Source organism: Pygoscelis adeliae, unplaced genomic scaffold, assembly GCF_000699105.1.
Source record: "Pygoscelis adeliae isolate BGI_AS28 unplaced genomic scaffold, ASM69910v1 Scaffold314, whole genome shotgun sequence".
In the NCBI taxonomy this organism is placed as follows: Eukaryota; Metazoa; Chordata; class Aves; order Sphenisciformes; family Spheniscidae; genus Pygoscelis; species Pygoscelis adeliae.
Window position 1 is genome coordinate 1,557,687 of NW_008824668.1, and position 17,568 is coordinate 1,575,254.

At 42.7% G+C, this 17,568-nt stretch overlaps 1 protein-coding gene across 1 annotated transcript in view; it reads left to right on the forward strand.

Moving 5' to 3' along the window:
- Nucleotides 1-17,568, forward strand: part of DDHD1 (DDHD domain containing 1) — a 127,213-nt gene that overhangs the window by 88,494 nt on the left and 21,151 nt on the right. The window contains exons 5-8 of the mRNA XM_009322943.1: nt 1,526-1,654; nt 3,494-3,641; nt 14,106-14,212; nt 14,376-14,482. Coding sequence (XP_009321218.1) covers nt 1,526-1,654; nt 3,494-3,641; nt 14,106-14,212; nt 14,376-14,482 — 491 coding nt within the window. The remainder of the gene's footprint in view (nt 1-1,525; nt 1,655-3,493; nt 3,642-14,105; nt 14,213-14,375; nt 14,483-17,568) is intronic.

The following is a 17,568-nucleotide window of genomic DNA, read 5'->3' on the forward strand; positions in this document are numbered from 1 at the left end:
TTTCTGGACGTGGACACATCTCTGCGCCTGCAGGGATGTTTATGAAAAATCAGTTTGCATGTTCATTGAGTTCTCACCGGATTGCTTCTTGCTCTGGCCGGTCGTTAGCCTAAGCTGACGTGTCTGCTCTTCAAAGTCAGGCTTACTTCCTTTCCGGTCCTTGCTCTGTCACTGTAAAACAGCAATATAGTTCCAGTTATTTTCTGTGAATCAGTTGTTTACTACAACAGAAGGGGTAATCCTTTTCTAATCCCGTTGTTTCTTACAGACTTCATTTAGTTTTTCATCAGACTATGTTAGGTCTATCTGCCTTGGCAAAGAAACAGAAAATACTACAGGAGAAAGGTCACAACATCTAGCTTAACATGGCTGGTTTGTGCTGTAGCGGAGTTAAAATATGAAATTGTGATGGCTCAGGCTTCCTCAGAATGTTTTTAGAAGAGTATAAAAAATTAATTTGAGTGGCTGCAAGTAGGGGACAGGTTAGAGCTCTGCTTGTTATGGAAGAAAACCAAACCCGAAACAATCCCCCTGGGTGTTCTCCATGACTTTGGACTTTTTAGCAAGACCAATGACAGTTAAATAACACTTTTTTTTGTCACAGGGCTATTGCTGTTGTCAGCTCTCCAAATGTTGCGTATCCCACGTTAGATGAGACCTAAGCAGTGGATCTCCAAACTTAGGTGAAATCCGAATTACTAGTAATACAGCTGTGGTACCGCCTTGCTCAAGCAAGCTCTAAGCCTTAGATGAGAGATTCTGACTTGCTTTGTAACGTGCCTGCTGTGCTTAATCCCGACAATCAGGCAGTGTGTCATGAGGTTGGTCCCAGAGCTCAATCAGTTCCAAATCTGGAAAACACAATAACTGCACAAAAAACACTAGAGCTCTTAGTGGCTTTTGAAAGAGCTAGATTCTGTTCTGTGCCAGAAATTACTCATTCAGGGGCTTTCTCATTGAACTGCGTTTCCAGCTCCTAGATATTTCTGAAAGGATAGAAATGCAATGGAGCCTTCTAGTAATGGCGCCTTGAAAGCCTCTGTGTTACCGCAGTGTGCAGACAAAACCTGGGGTCTCGCTGTACGGGCACAGGAGAGAGAAGCTAGGAGTGAAATCGCTCTTTTTCTAGTGATGAGAGTGCACGAGGCAGCCACCTGGTCATCCCACCAACCTGCAGTATTTCAGGATGCGTTGCCCTGCCGCCCGCTCCCCCCCCCCCCCTTTTTTTTTTTTTCTTGCTTTGTTTTCAGCTAAGGGAATATTTTGGAAACCTAGCATCCCAAAATGAGGGTGGGAGCAGAATGATGTGAAATGTCCTCAGAGGTGGTCTCCAAACTCCTGCCTGTCCTGGTCAGATTAATCCTAAATGTAAAAAAACTTTTCAAGGTAAGAAGTAGTACGGGTTTAGGTATAATGGAGCTCTAGATTTTAACCTATGTTTAAATTACTCTTCTCTCTCTGTGTTTGAAGAGGCTTTTTTTTCCTCTTACCCATCTAAATTAAATGTTGTTCCTTTTTGCTGCAGCTATTCATAGTCTAAAGTTGAGTCGCAACCATGTGGACTGGCACAGTGTGGATGAAGTGTATCTTTACAGTGATGCAACAACATCTAAAATTGCAAGAACTGTTACACAAAAGTTGGGGTTTTCCAAAGGTAATATTTCTTAGAGTTTGTAAAGAATATTGTAAATACCAGTATTTTAAGTTTGTTACTTTAACGCTAGAAGGAGATTTCAAGTTTGAAGTTTTAATATGTGACTAGCCCACTTCGGCCATTGCAGTTTTTACAGAAGAGTATATTAGGGTCCTGAGGTTGTTGTACACAATTATAACTAGATGTGAACAGGCTATGACTTATTTTTATTACATATTTAATTATTATTTTGGATGCAGCAGTTAGCATTACGTAATAAGTATATGAAAATATTACAGTGGCAGAGTCTAGCAGCTACGATGTAAGAACTACAGTTCCCTTTGCAACCTTAACTTCACCGCTGTGTGCTTGCATACTGTGACGCATTCCTTAAATACGTGATCATACCTTCCCCTCTCGCCAGCTCTTGCTTTTGATCAGTTCATTAAAGAGACATATGAACCGAGAGGAGGGGTGAAGCAGCTGTGTTTAGACAGGAATTGTTTCCAGTAGGAATCCGGGCTCATTTAAGCTCAGAACTACCAGTTCTAAAGCCAGCAAGGCTGAGATGGTTGGAAGAGAGGATGGTCTCTCTCAAGCAACAGGCACATTATCGGCAGCCTGGAAAACTGGAATTCGTCCTCTCTGTCGTGGTGCTCCTATGCGCTGCTGGACAGCTACAAAACCAAGAACATACACACCCATTTTGTTCCTTGGTTTCTGAAGAGGCAGAATCAGGCAATAGGTTTGGCTTTAATCGCCATGCCTCTGTTCTGTAATAAATGCCCTCTTACCCCACAGGGCTCTCGGGTAGATACTTACTTAATGTTTGCCAGGAATTAATATTCATATTAATTCAATGCTTCAGTTCCAGAAGAAATGAAGTATTCTGTGTCCAGAACATGATTTGGATAGTGTGTAGTAAATAATAAGTAAGATCTGTCCTAAACAATCTGGGGGGAGAAATATCAAATAGCAGCCCACTTGGTAAACAAAAGCTGTCCAGTGTAAAAACTGCCCTTAGCATTTTTGTAGTGTTTTCCTCCTCCTTAAAAGCAAAACAAGTTGGTGGTTTCAGTTTTTGTGGTGGGGAATGATGCTGCCTTCCTCTGCGGGGCCATCTGAAGGGGTTGCTGGATTCAGGCGCAGCTGGCACTCATGCAAGGCTGTGGTCCTCTAAATGGGTCTGTCACTAGAGGGGGATGGAGACACGCTGTGCCAGTGGGTTTCTCAAGCCATCGGCGGGGGGGGGGGCGGAGACTAGCCATATTCGCCCTGGGTAATGATTTTTGGTTTGGCCACTGAACTGGAGAACGAGTGGGGAAATTTGAGGTTGGATCAGCCTGAAATAAAACATAGGATTTCCCCGTCAAAATAAAAAATTGTAAAGCTTTTCAACCAGCTCTCTTAATTGAGTCAGAGAAAGAACGACAAAGCTTACCAGTTTCCTGGCCAGATCATTTCCACGATCCTTCCATGCTGTGAAAGTAAGGTGGCGATGTAAGGAAGTTTAATGATTTAGACACATGGAAGAAGGGTATTGTGTCGTAAAAGTGGATGGACAATTATACAACTGTTCTTTAAAAAGTTGTTTTTCAAAACATCTCCAAAATGAGTTGTCTTTACAGTGGAAATGGCCTAGTAATACATTGACTGATACAATTAATATCACCTAGTTGCTCAAATCTTTCAGGAGTTTAAAATTGCAGATATTTAAAAATACATGCTTTTCCTTTATGTATAATCTTCTTTTCAAAATACTTTAATGTATTGGTCTGAGACAAGTCAACCTGCTGTCAACGTATAAGACCGTTGCACTTCGTAGAATGTAACTGATCTAGGATAATGTTTTTTCTACAGCTTCAAGTAGTGGGACAAGGCTACATAGAGGCTATGTAGAAGAAGCTACGTTAGAAGACAAGCCACCACAAACTAGTCACATTGTGTTTGTTGTGCATGGTATTGGGCAGAAAATGGACCAAGGAAGGATCATCAAAAATACAGCTATGTGAGTGCTTCGTAATATTTGCAGTACCAACTCTAGCCTGAAGATAAGGCTGACGTTATAAATGACAGCAGACCCTTTGGTTTAAGCTGTATCTTTTCCTGTTTCCTTCTCCTCCTCTTCCCCTGAGTCATTAGTCTTTATATTGTGGGTACACTACTTTCTGTGTTAATTCAGACGTATGGACTTAGTGAGAGCAGCTACAAGCCAGAAGAGCAAGAAGAGCAAAGATACGTTCTGTTTTCGTGACCAACACTTGCGACTTTTAGGGGACTGGCCCGTGAGTTTCTAGCACCTGCGGTCGGTGACTTTGCTGAGCGGGGAGAGATTTTTCATTTGGTCAAAGTCAAGGGGAATCTCCGTTGTTCCTGCAGGTTGTCAGAGTAGTGGAAGAGTGACGTGCATACTGGTAAGGGAGGGGAAACGGGGAGCTAGCGGGAATGTTGGCATTCCTAACAGGACAGAGTTACTTCATGCGGTTGGAAGCTGTTGCTGTGAGACTGGTCGTGGCCTTCGGCGCACAGTTGCCAGTTGAAAAGTAAAACATGGTTGAAAGCTTACCGGATCTTTTCATTGAATGTCTTCTGCGAAGACTGGTTTGCGGATGGCTTTTGATTTGACATCTGAGCTAACTCGGAAGGCCAGTTAGGGTGCTGGTGAATGGGGAGAGAAACTCCTGAGCCGTTGAGAATGCTGTACCTGAAAAGATTTTTGAATATTAGAAGAAATTGTAAAGCCGTCGTGACAGCATTGTGGGGGACAAGGTGGTGTTAGGGCCTACTTCATTAGCTGAAAGAAGAGGCTAAAAAAGTGTTAATTGCAGGTCTGTATTGTGCAGATGGCTTAGTCTGTGTGTCCCAAATAGTTCCACATTCCATCGAAGTTGACAGAAATAGTGACATACCCAGTGACTCCTGTGAAAGTGTCTGTAGAGCTGGGATTGCTGATTCCATGGTAAGAGCTTTGTGAACCTCCCTTTAAATCCAGAATGGCAATGTAGGTCAGCGCTTATGTGCTGTCGCTGTGGTGTGTCAGCAGGCTCTTGTGTTGGTTCAGCTCGGTGTTCCACTCTAGAGCCCTCTGGCTTGGTAGAGTAAACCTCTTGATTTCACTGCTGTGTCATTTGTCATCTCAAAGCAACAACCTGCTACTCCCTGCTCCCCTTGTTCTGGCACTTCGCTGCTCTTTTATTCGTGTTGTTTAAGACCAAGCAATCAAAACCAAAGAGAAAAGGATCCACAGCCCTTGATAAAAAGCTGAAATTAGTCACCAAAATAAATTTTTGTAGGAGGCAATTACAATGCAAATACCCTAAATATAAGCTGCTGTTTTAACAGCGACGAGAAATAAAACTTCCACCTTGGAATCATAAGGTTTTCTGCTTTTTCATTCTCCCTACCCCGTTTTGCATTGAATATACATAGAGGGGTTGTATGGGTGGATTAACTTCAGCTCAGGGCACAGTGCATAGCCGTTCATTCCATAAGAAGTCCTGCTTTAATTGGCAGCCCATTATGTGAAATCTTTTTATCTAAAAGAGAAACAAGACTTTTTGTGCTTCAGTAAATCTCGCTCGTATCCCCAAGAAATATCAGGCAGTATTGCATAGACTTTTAAAATGCTAATTATTGGCATAAATTGTATATTCTGTACAAAATCTGCAAATGAAAGCATCATTTTAGATTGAAGTCTCTCTTTTTTTTTTTCTTTTTTATAGCTGAAAACTTATCAGTGAGGAAGATCCCATATGTTCTAGGAAGAGATTTTAGAAGAAACGTCTGCCAGGCCAGCACAATGGCAGCTCTCCCCAGCCGTACTGGCACTTTCTGTTAGCACTTTCATCCGTGATATGTGTGTGTATTTTTTTTTTTTTTACGTTCTTTTGCATTAGGGAGACAGGAAGTCAAATGTTGCCTTTTGAAAATGGATAAAACAGATAGGGAGAAATATTTTTTGACCCTTCACACTTTAAAGCAGAAGCTAAGGAGAAAAGACCTCAGTGTTTTTTTCCTTTTAAATGCACGTTCTTTAGTAGGAAACCTGTAGTTGCAGCCATGCTAAATCTGTAACTTAAGCCATAGGTCTGCCCATCAGCGTCACCGCTCCTCTCTTCCCTCATCAGTATCTGGGTACCGCCAGCAGATGTAGAAGGCACTGTCAGCCCTCAGAGCTCATCATCGTCTTGGGCTGCGTGCAGCTTTGAAGGACGTGGATGTCACTTGTGATATGCGTGTGCTGGTGTGGGAACCCTGGGGTAGGTGGTGTGTGTTTCCTTTAGAAATAGAAAGTTGCTTTTGGTTTAGGACACGTTCCTCTGCAGAGAGCCACCCGTCCTCTCCGTGGTCTCTGGGGAGAGAACAGGGATGAGGCAATCTCCATCACACCTTGCATTTTTTTGGTACGGTGCTTGGAGGGACTCTGGGATCTCCAGAAGGGAATACTTTGTTCAGGTGCCTTCCCTTTCTACCATCCATAAAAAAAAAACCTGTCTTGTGCATTTTGTCTTTGCCACGTACAGTTATTGTTGCTTCTTTGGGGGCTCAATCTACCCTGGGATAAAACTTTTGTTATTTATTTCAACCTGTGTGAGAGCAACACTTCAGTTCATAGCACAAAACCGAAGCCTCACTTGAACAAGTGGTCCTAAAAGAAAGAAAAAGAAAGAAAAGTGCAAAAATACAGCTTATAACCCAGACACAGAATACTCTGACTGTAACCCAGGCCGGTGAGAGACCCTACCAGAGCTCATTTGATACGCTCTGTCCTCAGGTTACCGCCTCGAGAAGAAATTGGTGCAGCTCACATGATGCGTCTGCATCATTAGGCAGATCCTGTTGGTTACAGAGGTGAAAACAGAACTCTGCTTCCAGGGTAATTTAAAATTATATGTGCTAATTTCATTAAGGAATGGAGTTCGATCTAAGCATTAGCGTGGTTAGATGCTATGGTCGCAGGGTGTCCTCTAAGTAGGTAAATGGAGAAGGTGCATTTTATTGATGCTTGAATGAACGGGTCTGTGGTAGATGTGACATTATTTTGTCTCTTCACAGTGTAGTTAAACGCATTTAGTATCTAAATGTAGCACGGCAGCTGGTACAACAAGCTGCTACTGTCAGTGCTGATATTAACTGCAGAACTCGTCTGGGAAGAGACAGTACCTCCTCCAGGCTGGAACAGTGATTCAGCTGACCTAACGTGAGCAGAATAATGTGCTGTGAGCTGCTTTGGTAGCATAGGGATGATTGTTTAAGGAAGAAGATATTATATTCTGTATTCCTGTATAATATAAACTAAGATATTACGGCATAATTAGAGGGTTTTTTATTTGCCATCAGATGCAGAATTCTGGCATTACTAGGTTTCTGATAAGGTACAATGTTAACTTTTTAAAAAATCATTTTAATTTTACTGTATACACTTTCATGCTCTTAATTGGAATATTTTTTTCACTAAACCCTAATCTCTGATTTTGTTGAACTTGTGCTTCTAGATTATGGCAGGGGGTAGGATGGGGTTTCTAACATATATTAGATAGAATTTAGGAATGTTACTATCCATATTTCCAACCTCATTTAAAAAAAAATCCTGTTGTTTTACCCAACTTAGGTAAAGGTCAGAGCTTTAGGCTGGCCCTCTAAATTTCATCAGCTCCTGTGCTTGAAAATTGAACGGAGTAACTGTTCTGTGTATTTCCATAATAGCTGTCATGTTGTGACACTTCTTGGCTGCTCTCACCCTAAAGCTGGTATCTGTCTGCATCTCCTGTTTTGATTCAAAAATTGTATTTGCCTGTGCTGCTGCTTGTAGCACAAAAATTGCTGTCTGCACAAGCGACGTCATCTTGGCGTTCCATAATCACCAATTACATTTTTATTGCAAGTCCCATTAAAAAGCATTTTAATTGTGGATTATCATTATAATAATTACTTCAAAATAACTGTTTTGGTATATTTCCAGTGGTATGCAAGCCCTTACAGAGTGCAGAGCCTCTGCTGAAGAGGCCTTTCAGCACATTAAATATGCGCTGCTGGAATTTTATATCAAGATTTCCTGTAAAATTTTTTCCTATAATTTTTAGCTTTTCAGATATTTGGTAGTTTTGCTTATTTTCCATTTGAATGCTTACATTGCACTAAATAAATCTTACATGCTTGTTTTCCATTCTTCGGTGCTGGTAATAATTGCATCTTCTTCTGAAATTAAGTATCCAAATGGTAAAAATTGTCTTACGGGTTTCAACTCGCGCTCGTCTTGCAAGCTAAACGAGAAGCTCAGCCCAAGAGGGAAAAGGTGATAGTTAGGGCATCAAATACTTCCATAAGAGCTTGTTTTGTGTACATTTATTAATTATCGAACACATGACTGCGTATTGGACGGGAGCTGTAACAGCCTGTTTACCCCTTAGATGTATCTCTAGATCCGTTCTCGTCCCCGTCCTCCCCCCAGCCCTCCTTTCTGCCCGGCGCTGCCCCTTCCCTGCCCACACCAGCACGACTGTCTGTGTGGTCCCACTGAAAACTGGATCGCTGCAGTTGGTCCAAAAAACTGGAACCCCATCTGGAAGATGGGAGTGGGTGGCGAGGAGGCAGGGGATGACAACGGGGACAGGGAATGCCTGATCTGCTTTATGCCAAAGGCAGCATCTCACTAAGGGGCAAGCTTGCCACCGTTTGGAAAGCAGTGCTGGGGAGGGAGGCACTCACACTTGGAGCACCTGGATCTCCGCAGGCTTGTCTCAGGGATCCCGTAATCAACTAACCGAGCAGCTTGAGTTCCTTTGATCATGCGGGGTCCTATTATACTTGAAAAGGATGAAGTGTGAGTCACGACCGTGCTTTCTTTGGTTGCATCCTAGAATTTCCATCTCTTTTCGGAAGTAAAATGAGCCTGCACATGTCCTAGAGCAGCGGTCTTAATGTGTTGTGGTCTGAGAGCAGATGAGTCCCTGAAGAACAGCGGCAGAAGATGACTTGTGTCTTGCAGCTGCTCTTTGAAATCTGCCTGGAGTAAGACTTGAGTTTGCATTTCTGCAGTGCAGCTAAGCCTTTGAGAACATCCTCCCTTTCATCTCCTCCGGCTTGAGCAGCTCTCACTTTTTATTATTCATGCCCACTACTCTCACTTCAACTCAGCAAATTTAGCTTAAGCCAGCCCTGAGTTTCCTCAAAAACTCGTGGTATTATTTCCTCAGGGAGGCAGTGAGTGCTGCCCTCCATTTGAGGGAACTCCAGCGTGGTGAAAGCGGTCGGGGAATGCTTTAGAGCATAATTTACCAGTTGTGTGACCAAAAACCAGGAATGGGTCCGCACGGTTTTGCTGGCAGTAGCAAGAGTTTAGGGGTTTTTGTGGGGACGTCCCGTTGCCCTACCTCTTAAATCAAGGGTTCAGAGTAAGAAGCTGGCTGGTGTAATGCTTTTTAAATTAAAGACCATTCCCTTTTTCTTGGCTATGGATCATCTGACTGAAGAGAGCCTGCAAAGATGACTTGGGAATAAAATGAGTAACATCTTCAAGCCTTCAGGCATTTTGCTCTGTTACCAGCTATCAAGGTCATTTTATAAAATTTGTGAACCAGCTGAAGCTAACTTGTTTGTAGCTCTCCAGTTTTTAATGTAGTATTTGTGAATGTTCCACAAGAGTAAAATTAGTAGCCTAACACAGCAATAATCGTAAATATGTTAATGTATCTCTGGAATATACTTGCTTAAGCAAGGATGTATACCTGTGAATATATGGTTTTATTATTTATTATTTTAATCAGGGAAAGGCAGCCAAGCACATTTTATTTATGGTGAGTCTCAAAGTATCTATTTTCAGGCCATTACTTCTTGCATGGAAAATAGCAATATGTCAAAATGCTTTCTAAGGTATGCGTTGCATCTGCACCCGAGTGATTTTTTTTTTCATAGAAAAATAATAAATTTTAGTTGTTACCATGTGTTTTGATGTATAAATTCAAGTAATTGTTGCTCTGGGGTCAATGTTTCAACATCCATTTGTATTGGAAAGGAGAAGAATTCTCTGCCTGTTTAAATGAGGATTTATTACTTCAGTCGGTGTTAATTTAGCAAGTGAGTAGAGGGACTTGCCAGCTAATAAAATAGATCAAAATATTTATTTTTAAAAAACCAGAAGAAGAAAAAAAGACTTTTATAGCAGAACAGATAAGCATGTGTATAGCAGGTGTGTATTCTGGGGTTTTGCATGTGAGCGTAGCCACGTTGCTTGGCAATTACACCACAATTTTTATTAGCCTTTATAATACAAAATTGTTGATCAAAATCGGTGGGAGATGTTGTCTAGTGCCATTAGCTGTAAATGAGATGTGTTGCACTGGGAATTGTTCTGCTGGTGTGTTTTAATGCCTCCACGATTCTTGTGATCAGGAGATTGGTGTGACGTTGCCGCTGTAAAATGAGAGAGTAATTGCAGCTCTGACAGTATTTGGCTAGTAACACTGAACTGGATTGCCTCAGAAAGTTTAGTGGAAGGCAAAAAAACTATTAAATGTTTTCGTAACTACATAGTTTGTAATCTGCAAAACTCCAGTCAGCCGTTTGTGGCGTTAACCAGCTCCATCAGGCTAGTGTGCAACGCAGTGTATCGTAGCGGAGGAGCCCGCCTGAAACACTGAGAAATGCGATTGCTGCTTGCTTGATTTGACGTCGGTGAAGTGGCGGTTAACAAAAATCTTGTTGAAACAGACCTTTTTGTGCACTTCTGCCGGAAGGTATTTTGCCAGGCATAAGGAAGGCGCGCACGGAGTTGGGGTTTGGTTTTCTAATGTACCCGAGTGCCTTCGAATGTTTGTCCGTAATCCGCTCTAGCAGAAGCTTGGGACTGTTCTGCCGGAGGCTGGGCCGTGTCTGGACAGCCTCAGCTGACGTGGGGGGGGGAATCCTCCAGATCCGAGTAAAATTAGGTTTTGCATTTCACAAAATTTTGGATCAGGACACAAAGCTGGCACAGCTTTTAGGAGGGGAGACTTGAAGCTTTTCCCAGAAGCTTTGGCTGAATTGCTAGGCTGCACTGGTTTTTTCCAGACTCGTATATCTAGCTTTAGAAAGGAGACTTTTAGTTAAAAAAAAAATCCTCTGTGTCAGTTTGCCTGTGAATAGCTTGAGTGAGACTTTCCCTGTTCCCTTTCGAACAGGAAGAAACCCTGTAGCTGTCATGTTTGAAGATGGGGATTTCAATAGCTCTAACAGCTATTTCTTCTTAACGTTTACAGCTGCTACCGATGTGTAAATGGTTTGGATGTTTTTTCCTGCACTATTAGGACCAGGTTATTTACCCGTTCCTTCACATAAAGTAATTGTTGCCGCGTAGAATTCTGTGCTTTATTCGTACAGCGTTTCTATGCTTTGACTGCTTTTAAGCCTAGCAGCTTTAGATCGCTGCTTGGCTGGCTTCCTGCTAAACTTACTCTTTCTGAATTCATCTTAGCTGGCCACCAGCCTCCTTCATGCAGAGAAAGGTAAGCTGACTCGACAATACCAAAGAACCGTTAGCACTTCCAAAGAATATTCATTTAGATTTTTAGGTCCCTACTTTTCCTTGTGCTAGTAATCATCCGATTTTGTTCAGACAGTTGTGTTTCTCTTTTGTTTTGTTTACTCAGGGCCGCCAGGAATGTTTAATGTATTTACTGAATTTTTATCTTCTTGATAATCTAGAAATTCCATGCGGCTGAAGTTGGGCTCTTAAATAAGTGTCCTTAGAGGCGTGTTGTCTGGGGGGGTGGTGGGAAGGGTTGTTTTGTGCTTTGCAAGGCTAGGTCAGTTCGGGCCTTAAATCAAGCCCGATTTAAGCAGATTCTCTTGCTGACTTCCCCCCCCCCCTCGCATCATGGGAAGGACATTCTGCTTTACTTAAACCTTTGCCATCTCGTTGGACTAGAGACTAGGAGATTAGGAGTGCAATCAAACCAGGCTTTAAAAATAGAGGTGCTGATTAGTTGCATTTCTTTGGCTGTTTGGTCAGGCCATCGGTAACCGCTTTGGAAGAAAGCGTTGTAAAGGATGCTTCCCTTTCTTCCTTTCCTTTGCTTTCCTTCGTCAGAAAGTAGGTGTCGTCCCTTACGGAAAAGTGTTTTGACTGCCTGCTTCAAAAATTTGGTACATCGATGATCTGCTTTTTCACTAGCATAATGTGCTTTGTCTTTTCCTGGGAAAAACATGATAAAGAAGAAGAATTAATTGTCTTTGTAGAAAATGTTTTTGCAAGGCATCGGCTTTCATACCCCTTCCTCAGGGAAGCGTGTTTCTCTCTCGCTGTGCAGCTGATAAGGCTGAAGTAAAAACGTAGAAGGCATTTTGTCCAGAGCCACCGTGACATCTCTCTGCAGCCCTCAGGAGCTGAAGGTGATGGCTGCAATTCATCTCCGTGTCTGTTCCACCGGACACATCTGCCTTCAGCCTAAATCCCGCTAGCGAGCGGCGTCCTAACGGCGCGCCAGCTACACTAGGAGATTAAGAACAAATTCTGTCAATACTTTTTTCCTTTTTACCTGGGTTGTCACCACTAGTGGCAAGCTGGTGGAGGAGATTTGGGCAGCTCCTGACGTCGTCTTGCAGCTGCCTGCTGTGTACTGCTGCCTTTGTTTTAACGGGGGCTGAAAGTCAAGACAGGAGTTTGGCGGAGTTGTCTATAGGGGATCGCCATGTCGGTGCAGTGTTTTTTGCTCATCAAATGGAGCAGCTTAAGCGATTACTGTCTCAGGTGTTGGGAGTGATTTCGGCTAAACTGTCTCATTTCTACCGAAGGAGAACAGAGGAGCATTCATATATTCAAGGGAAGTGTCTCAGCTAGGGGGTAAACTTACTAAGCAGCATTTGGACTGGTAGAAGTACAGATGGGAGATTAATGTCATCATGCCTGTGGTTGTAGCAATCATTAAAGACACGGACCTGCTGGAGAGGGTCCCGAAGAGGGACACAAAAATGATCAGGGGGCTGGAACACCTCTCCCATGAAGAAAGGCTGAGAGAGTTGGGGTTGTTCAGCCTGGAGAAGAGAAGGCTCTGGGGAGACTTTATTGCAGCCTCTCAGTACTTAAAGGGGGCTTATAAAAAAGATGGGGACAGACTTTTGAGCAGGGCCTGTTGCGACAGCACAAGGGGGAATGGCTTTAAATTAAAGGGGGGTAGATCCAGACTAGATATAAGGGAGAAATTGTTTACGCTGAGGGTGGTGAAGCACTGGCCCAGGTTGCCCAGAGAGGTGGTGGATGCCCCATCCCTGGAAACATTCCAGGTCAGGCTGGACGGGGCTCTGAGCAACCTGATCTAGTTGAAGATGTCCCTGCCCACGGCAGGGGGGTTGGACTAGATGGCCTTGAGAGGTCCCTTCCAGCCCAAACCACCCTATGATTCTATGATTAAAAGGGGTTTACTTTGAAAATAGGACAAAAAAACCCATGTTGAAACTCTGGGCTTTACCTCAGAAATAAAAAACCCTCTGATGCTTGGAACTGGGAACCAACTACTGGAAACCCAGCACTGCTGCCCCTTGGTCGGATTCAGTTTGTCACGCTCATCTTCAAAAATGCTAATACCATTGGGAGCCAAGGTTCGTGTAAAGGGAAGAAAGGAAAACATGACACTTTCTCAGTTTGGGTGCTGAATGTTTTTGATAGAATGCATGGATATTTTCCTATCTTGTATAATTTCATCCTGGTTTTCTTTTTTTACCGATGGGTCTTTCACACAACACACGTAAAGTAGCATTTTTAAAAGAGTATAACATACCATTATTCCCCTTTTCCCCCAAACAACAGAGAGGGTCGGATATGCTTTGGGGTTTAGGTATTTTAAGTTTCTCGCATCCCTTGAGAGAGGTGCATCAATGTTCGTGTTCAGCTATGCTTTAAAAATGAAAAGCCTTTTAAAAGGACAGTTAGCCTGTCTGTCTGCTACTGCAAGTTGAAATGCTAATAAATGGCCCTATTTCTTACTCTGAGAGCTCTCAAGCCTTCCAATTTGATATGTGAAATTAAAATAAAATTCCAACTTTTCAAGCAATATTTTTAATAGTTTTCTTTGTGTTTAAAAGCACCGAATTGTCTTCCTTGCATACTGGTCTAAGTGGTTGATTTCAGTGGATTCAGGATTTCAAGGCAGTGGTACAATTCTTAATTTTTAGATCACATTCTACCCCAAGCCCACCAGAGTTAACGGATATCTTTCAATTGAATTTAGGTGGTTTATGTTAAGCCCATAGTATAATACATTTAAAGTTTTTTAAACTCTTCTTTTTTTGAGCATGTAATGTGCAGGACTTTTCATTATATGAGAACTTAAGTACTTTTGTTATAAAGCATGAGGTGAGGTAATTGCCTGTGTTAGTAATTGCATACTTGAAAAGTAGCAATGCAAGAAATGTGTTGTTGCTGGATGCATCGGCTTTATTTGATAAGAGAACCGATAGTAGTCTTAACAGCAACACGTTCTTTTTTTCTTTTCTATAGGATGCGAGATACTGCAAGAAAAATAGAAGAAAAGTATTTTTCCAATCTTGCAACGCATGTTGAATTCCTTCCGGTTGAATGGAGATCAAAACTTACCCTCGATGGAGGTACATTACTTGGTTCTTTTGCTGTTCCAGTAGCTGCAGTCTGCAAAATTGTCCCCAGAAGTTTCACGCCGTGTTCTCTGCCTGTGCCTCGTTTGGATTTTATCAGTCTCCTGCACGTAACTCAAGTCTCTCTTTTTTTTTTTTTTTTTTTTTTCCCCCCTAGACACTGTGGACTCCATTACTCCAGATAAAGTACGAGGTTTAAGGGATATGCTGAACAGCAGCGCGATGGATATCATGTATTACACAAGTCCCCTTTACAGAGATGAAGTAAGTGTGTTTTTAATCTAAGTTTTACTAGAGCAGGGCATAGAGGCTGAAACAAACTGGGCTTAGGAATGTAAGCAAAGCTTCTTTCTGAGAGACCCTGCACAAAGAATACTAACGCTTTGCAAGTTTGTAATGGTCGTTCACAGTAATCAAAACACAGAGTTTTAAGAGTGAGAGGAGTAGAGAAACAGCAAAAAGTACGATCACTGTAATTTGTTTAGAGCAGAAATGGCTGTCTAAAATGGGTCTGTATCAGCGGCTTAGAAATGGGAAGGTTTTTTACGGGGTTTTCATGCATCCGCATATTCGGAGCAAGGGGAGTCCATAGAGCTGAGATTCTTCTTACCTCTTGCGAAATCTGTGGACGTTTGTCATTTCATTTGTGTTAGATGGGATGGCAGCACGTGTAAACACGCCCAAGCCAGTTTTAATGCCTTTGTGCACACTTTCCTTGACGGCCCTCAGTTACCTGTTTGTTAGAGGACTGTTCATATAGTGGAAGCTCCCATCTTACCTTGCCACATCTGTGTAGGCCCATGTGTGCTGTAGTCTGCGTAGCTGTAGAGTGACCCCGTTAATCAGAGGGGAAAAGCCTTGAGTAAGTGATAAAGTAGCCCGTAAAATACGTACGGCGCATCACCCCAATAGCATCCTTTCTGTGTCACACTTACTGGAAAACCCCTGGGGGGATGTTTTAGGATTAGTTTCTATAGGAATGCCAGGGTTTTCTGTATTGACTACATTATGTATGGAGTAATGGTAATCTCTTTGCAGCCTTGGTGCTCTGCGCATGGTTAGGCTGGGGCAGGGGAGAGAGACTTTCAAAGTTTCCCTGTGGACGTGATGCTACCGTTCATTAAAATTAGATATGTATAAGAGCTTTAGACTGGCGATATAATTTTAAACCCTAAACTACCTAAGAATACTTCTTTTCCTGATAGCAGGTGGTGAGATCGCTATGAGCCTTTTAAGCTTCCAGCACTAGCAATAGGTGCACCGAAAGCTGTACCTCCCCTGTTGCTCAGTAATGCACAGTTCATTGTTCAGGGCTCCTGGGTTCTCCGCTGTGTACGGGGTTTCTCTGGCTGTTGTGGAACTGAGGCCAGCGTGAACTTTTGTGGCAAGCGATAAAAACTTCTCTGGCGGCTCTAAAATAGATTTTTAAACTGCATTAGGGGTTTGGCATGTCTGTGGGCATCTTATGGGAAATGGATTAGCGAGTAAAGTTCAGGTATGCTGGCCAACAACGCATGAAAAATTTAAATTCATTGCTCAGCAGAACTGTAGTTTTGTAGGTATATCGCCATCCCTCAAGCACAAGAATTGACAAACAAAATGTGTGCTGTGGCTGTGCTTAGATCTGATTACACAAGACTAAGCTGTTTTCGTTACCGAATCAAGTGAATTTTCTTGAAATGATTGCAACAAGTTGATCGTTACCTTACCATATTCAGACTGCATTGATAAATCTCATAACTTTCTCAAAGCAAAGTTGTACAATTTAAATGGCAAGTATTTGTCCAAAAAGGAAAGTGGTGTTACAAAGGAAATGTTAAAACTTTGAAGAACAGGTTTCTGAAACGCGTCTTCAGTGTGGCAGCCAAAATGTTTGGGATGCAGGTTTTCTGGTTGTTCGTTCAGCCACGGAGTTTGTGTTCTGCCAGTGAGTTGTCAGGGACGTGACTTCTTAGAATCATAGAATCATAGAACCATTAAGGTTGGAAGAGACCTCCAAGATCATCGAGTCCAACCGTCAACCCAACACCACCATGCCCGCTAAACCATGTCCCTAAGCGCCTCATCTACACGTCTTTTAAATACTTCCAGGGATGGTGACTCAACCACTGCCCTGGGCAGCCTGTTCCAATGTTTAACCACTCTTTCAGGAAAGACATTTTTCCTCACGTCCAATCTAAACCTCCCCTGGCACAACTTGAGGCCGTTTCCTCTCATCCTTTCGCCAGTTACTTGGGAGAAGAGACCAACCCCCACCTCGCTACAACCTCCTGTCAGGGAGTTGTAGAGAGCGATGAGGTCTCCCCTCAGCCTCCTGTTCTCCAGGCTAAACAACCCCAGCTCCCTCAGCCGCTCCTCAGCAGACTTGTTCTCCAGACCCCTCACCAGCCTCGTTGCCCTTCTCTGGACACGTTCCAACTTCTTGTTTGATTCTGCTCATTTGGTTAGGAGTTGTGTAAAGCTCATAGTCATTAAATAGTTTTTCTATATTTTTTCACCTTTTATTTTGCCTTTACCTACGGAAAGGAGACTTGGTTTGGGTTTTGGGGTGGTTTTTTTGGTTACTCTTTCTTATCCCATTTTATTTTCTGTGACCTAACTTTGCAGAGTTTAAACACAATATTATCAAGCTGAGCATTCTTCTGGAAAGACAGTTGGGGTTTTTCCCATGTTCAGTGTGGCACTCTGTCCTGAGTGCTCATTCCGGCTCAGAAATGAGCCGTGTCATAAGTATTCACATGGTCACACGTTGCTCAGAATTAGTATTCCTGCTCGCCACTTCATAACGCCGACCCCATTTGTTGTGTACTGGGGGCACTCCTAACGCTTCCCATCCAGAAATCCTAAAAGATCTCAAAAGGAGCTAATTAAACTTCGCTGTGCCCCTGTGAAATAAATTGAGCAGTGCAGCGAGTTCAGCCTAGAGAAGAGTAAAGCTGCTATTCACCTGACAACACTCAACGATACTTTGATGTGAATTTTCTTTCTACTTCCAAGGATTTTCCCCACGTCTAGAAGTAACGCAACTGCTTCTTTAAAGGTTTTGAACACTCTTTAAACAACTCATTAAGGCATTTGCAAGTGAGTAGCCACTATCTTCTTTCAGGGGGGAAGAAGCCTTGTCACATCAGCTTTCACATGAGATAGCAGAGAGCTGTTTCAGATGTAGCTGGATTGCTCTGCTAAGCGTTATGGGAGCGTGGTGGATAACCCCCTCTCTGGTTTCAAGTATTGTTTCTTCTGCAGCGTAGTAGGAGAATATCCAAAAGGTGCCTCTAACTTCTGGCATGTAATGTGATAGCAGGCAGGTATTAATAGTTCAGTACAGCCCTAGGAGCATCTCGGACAGT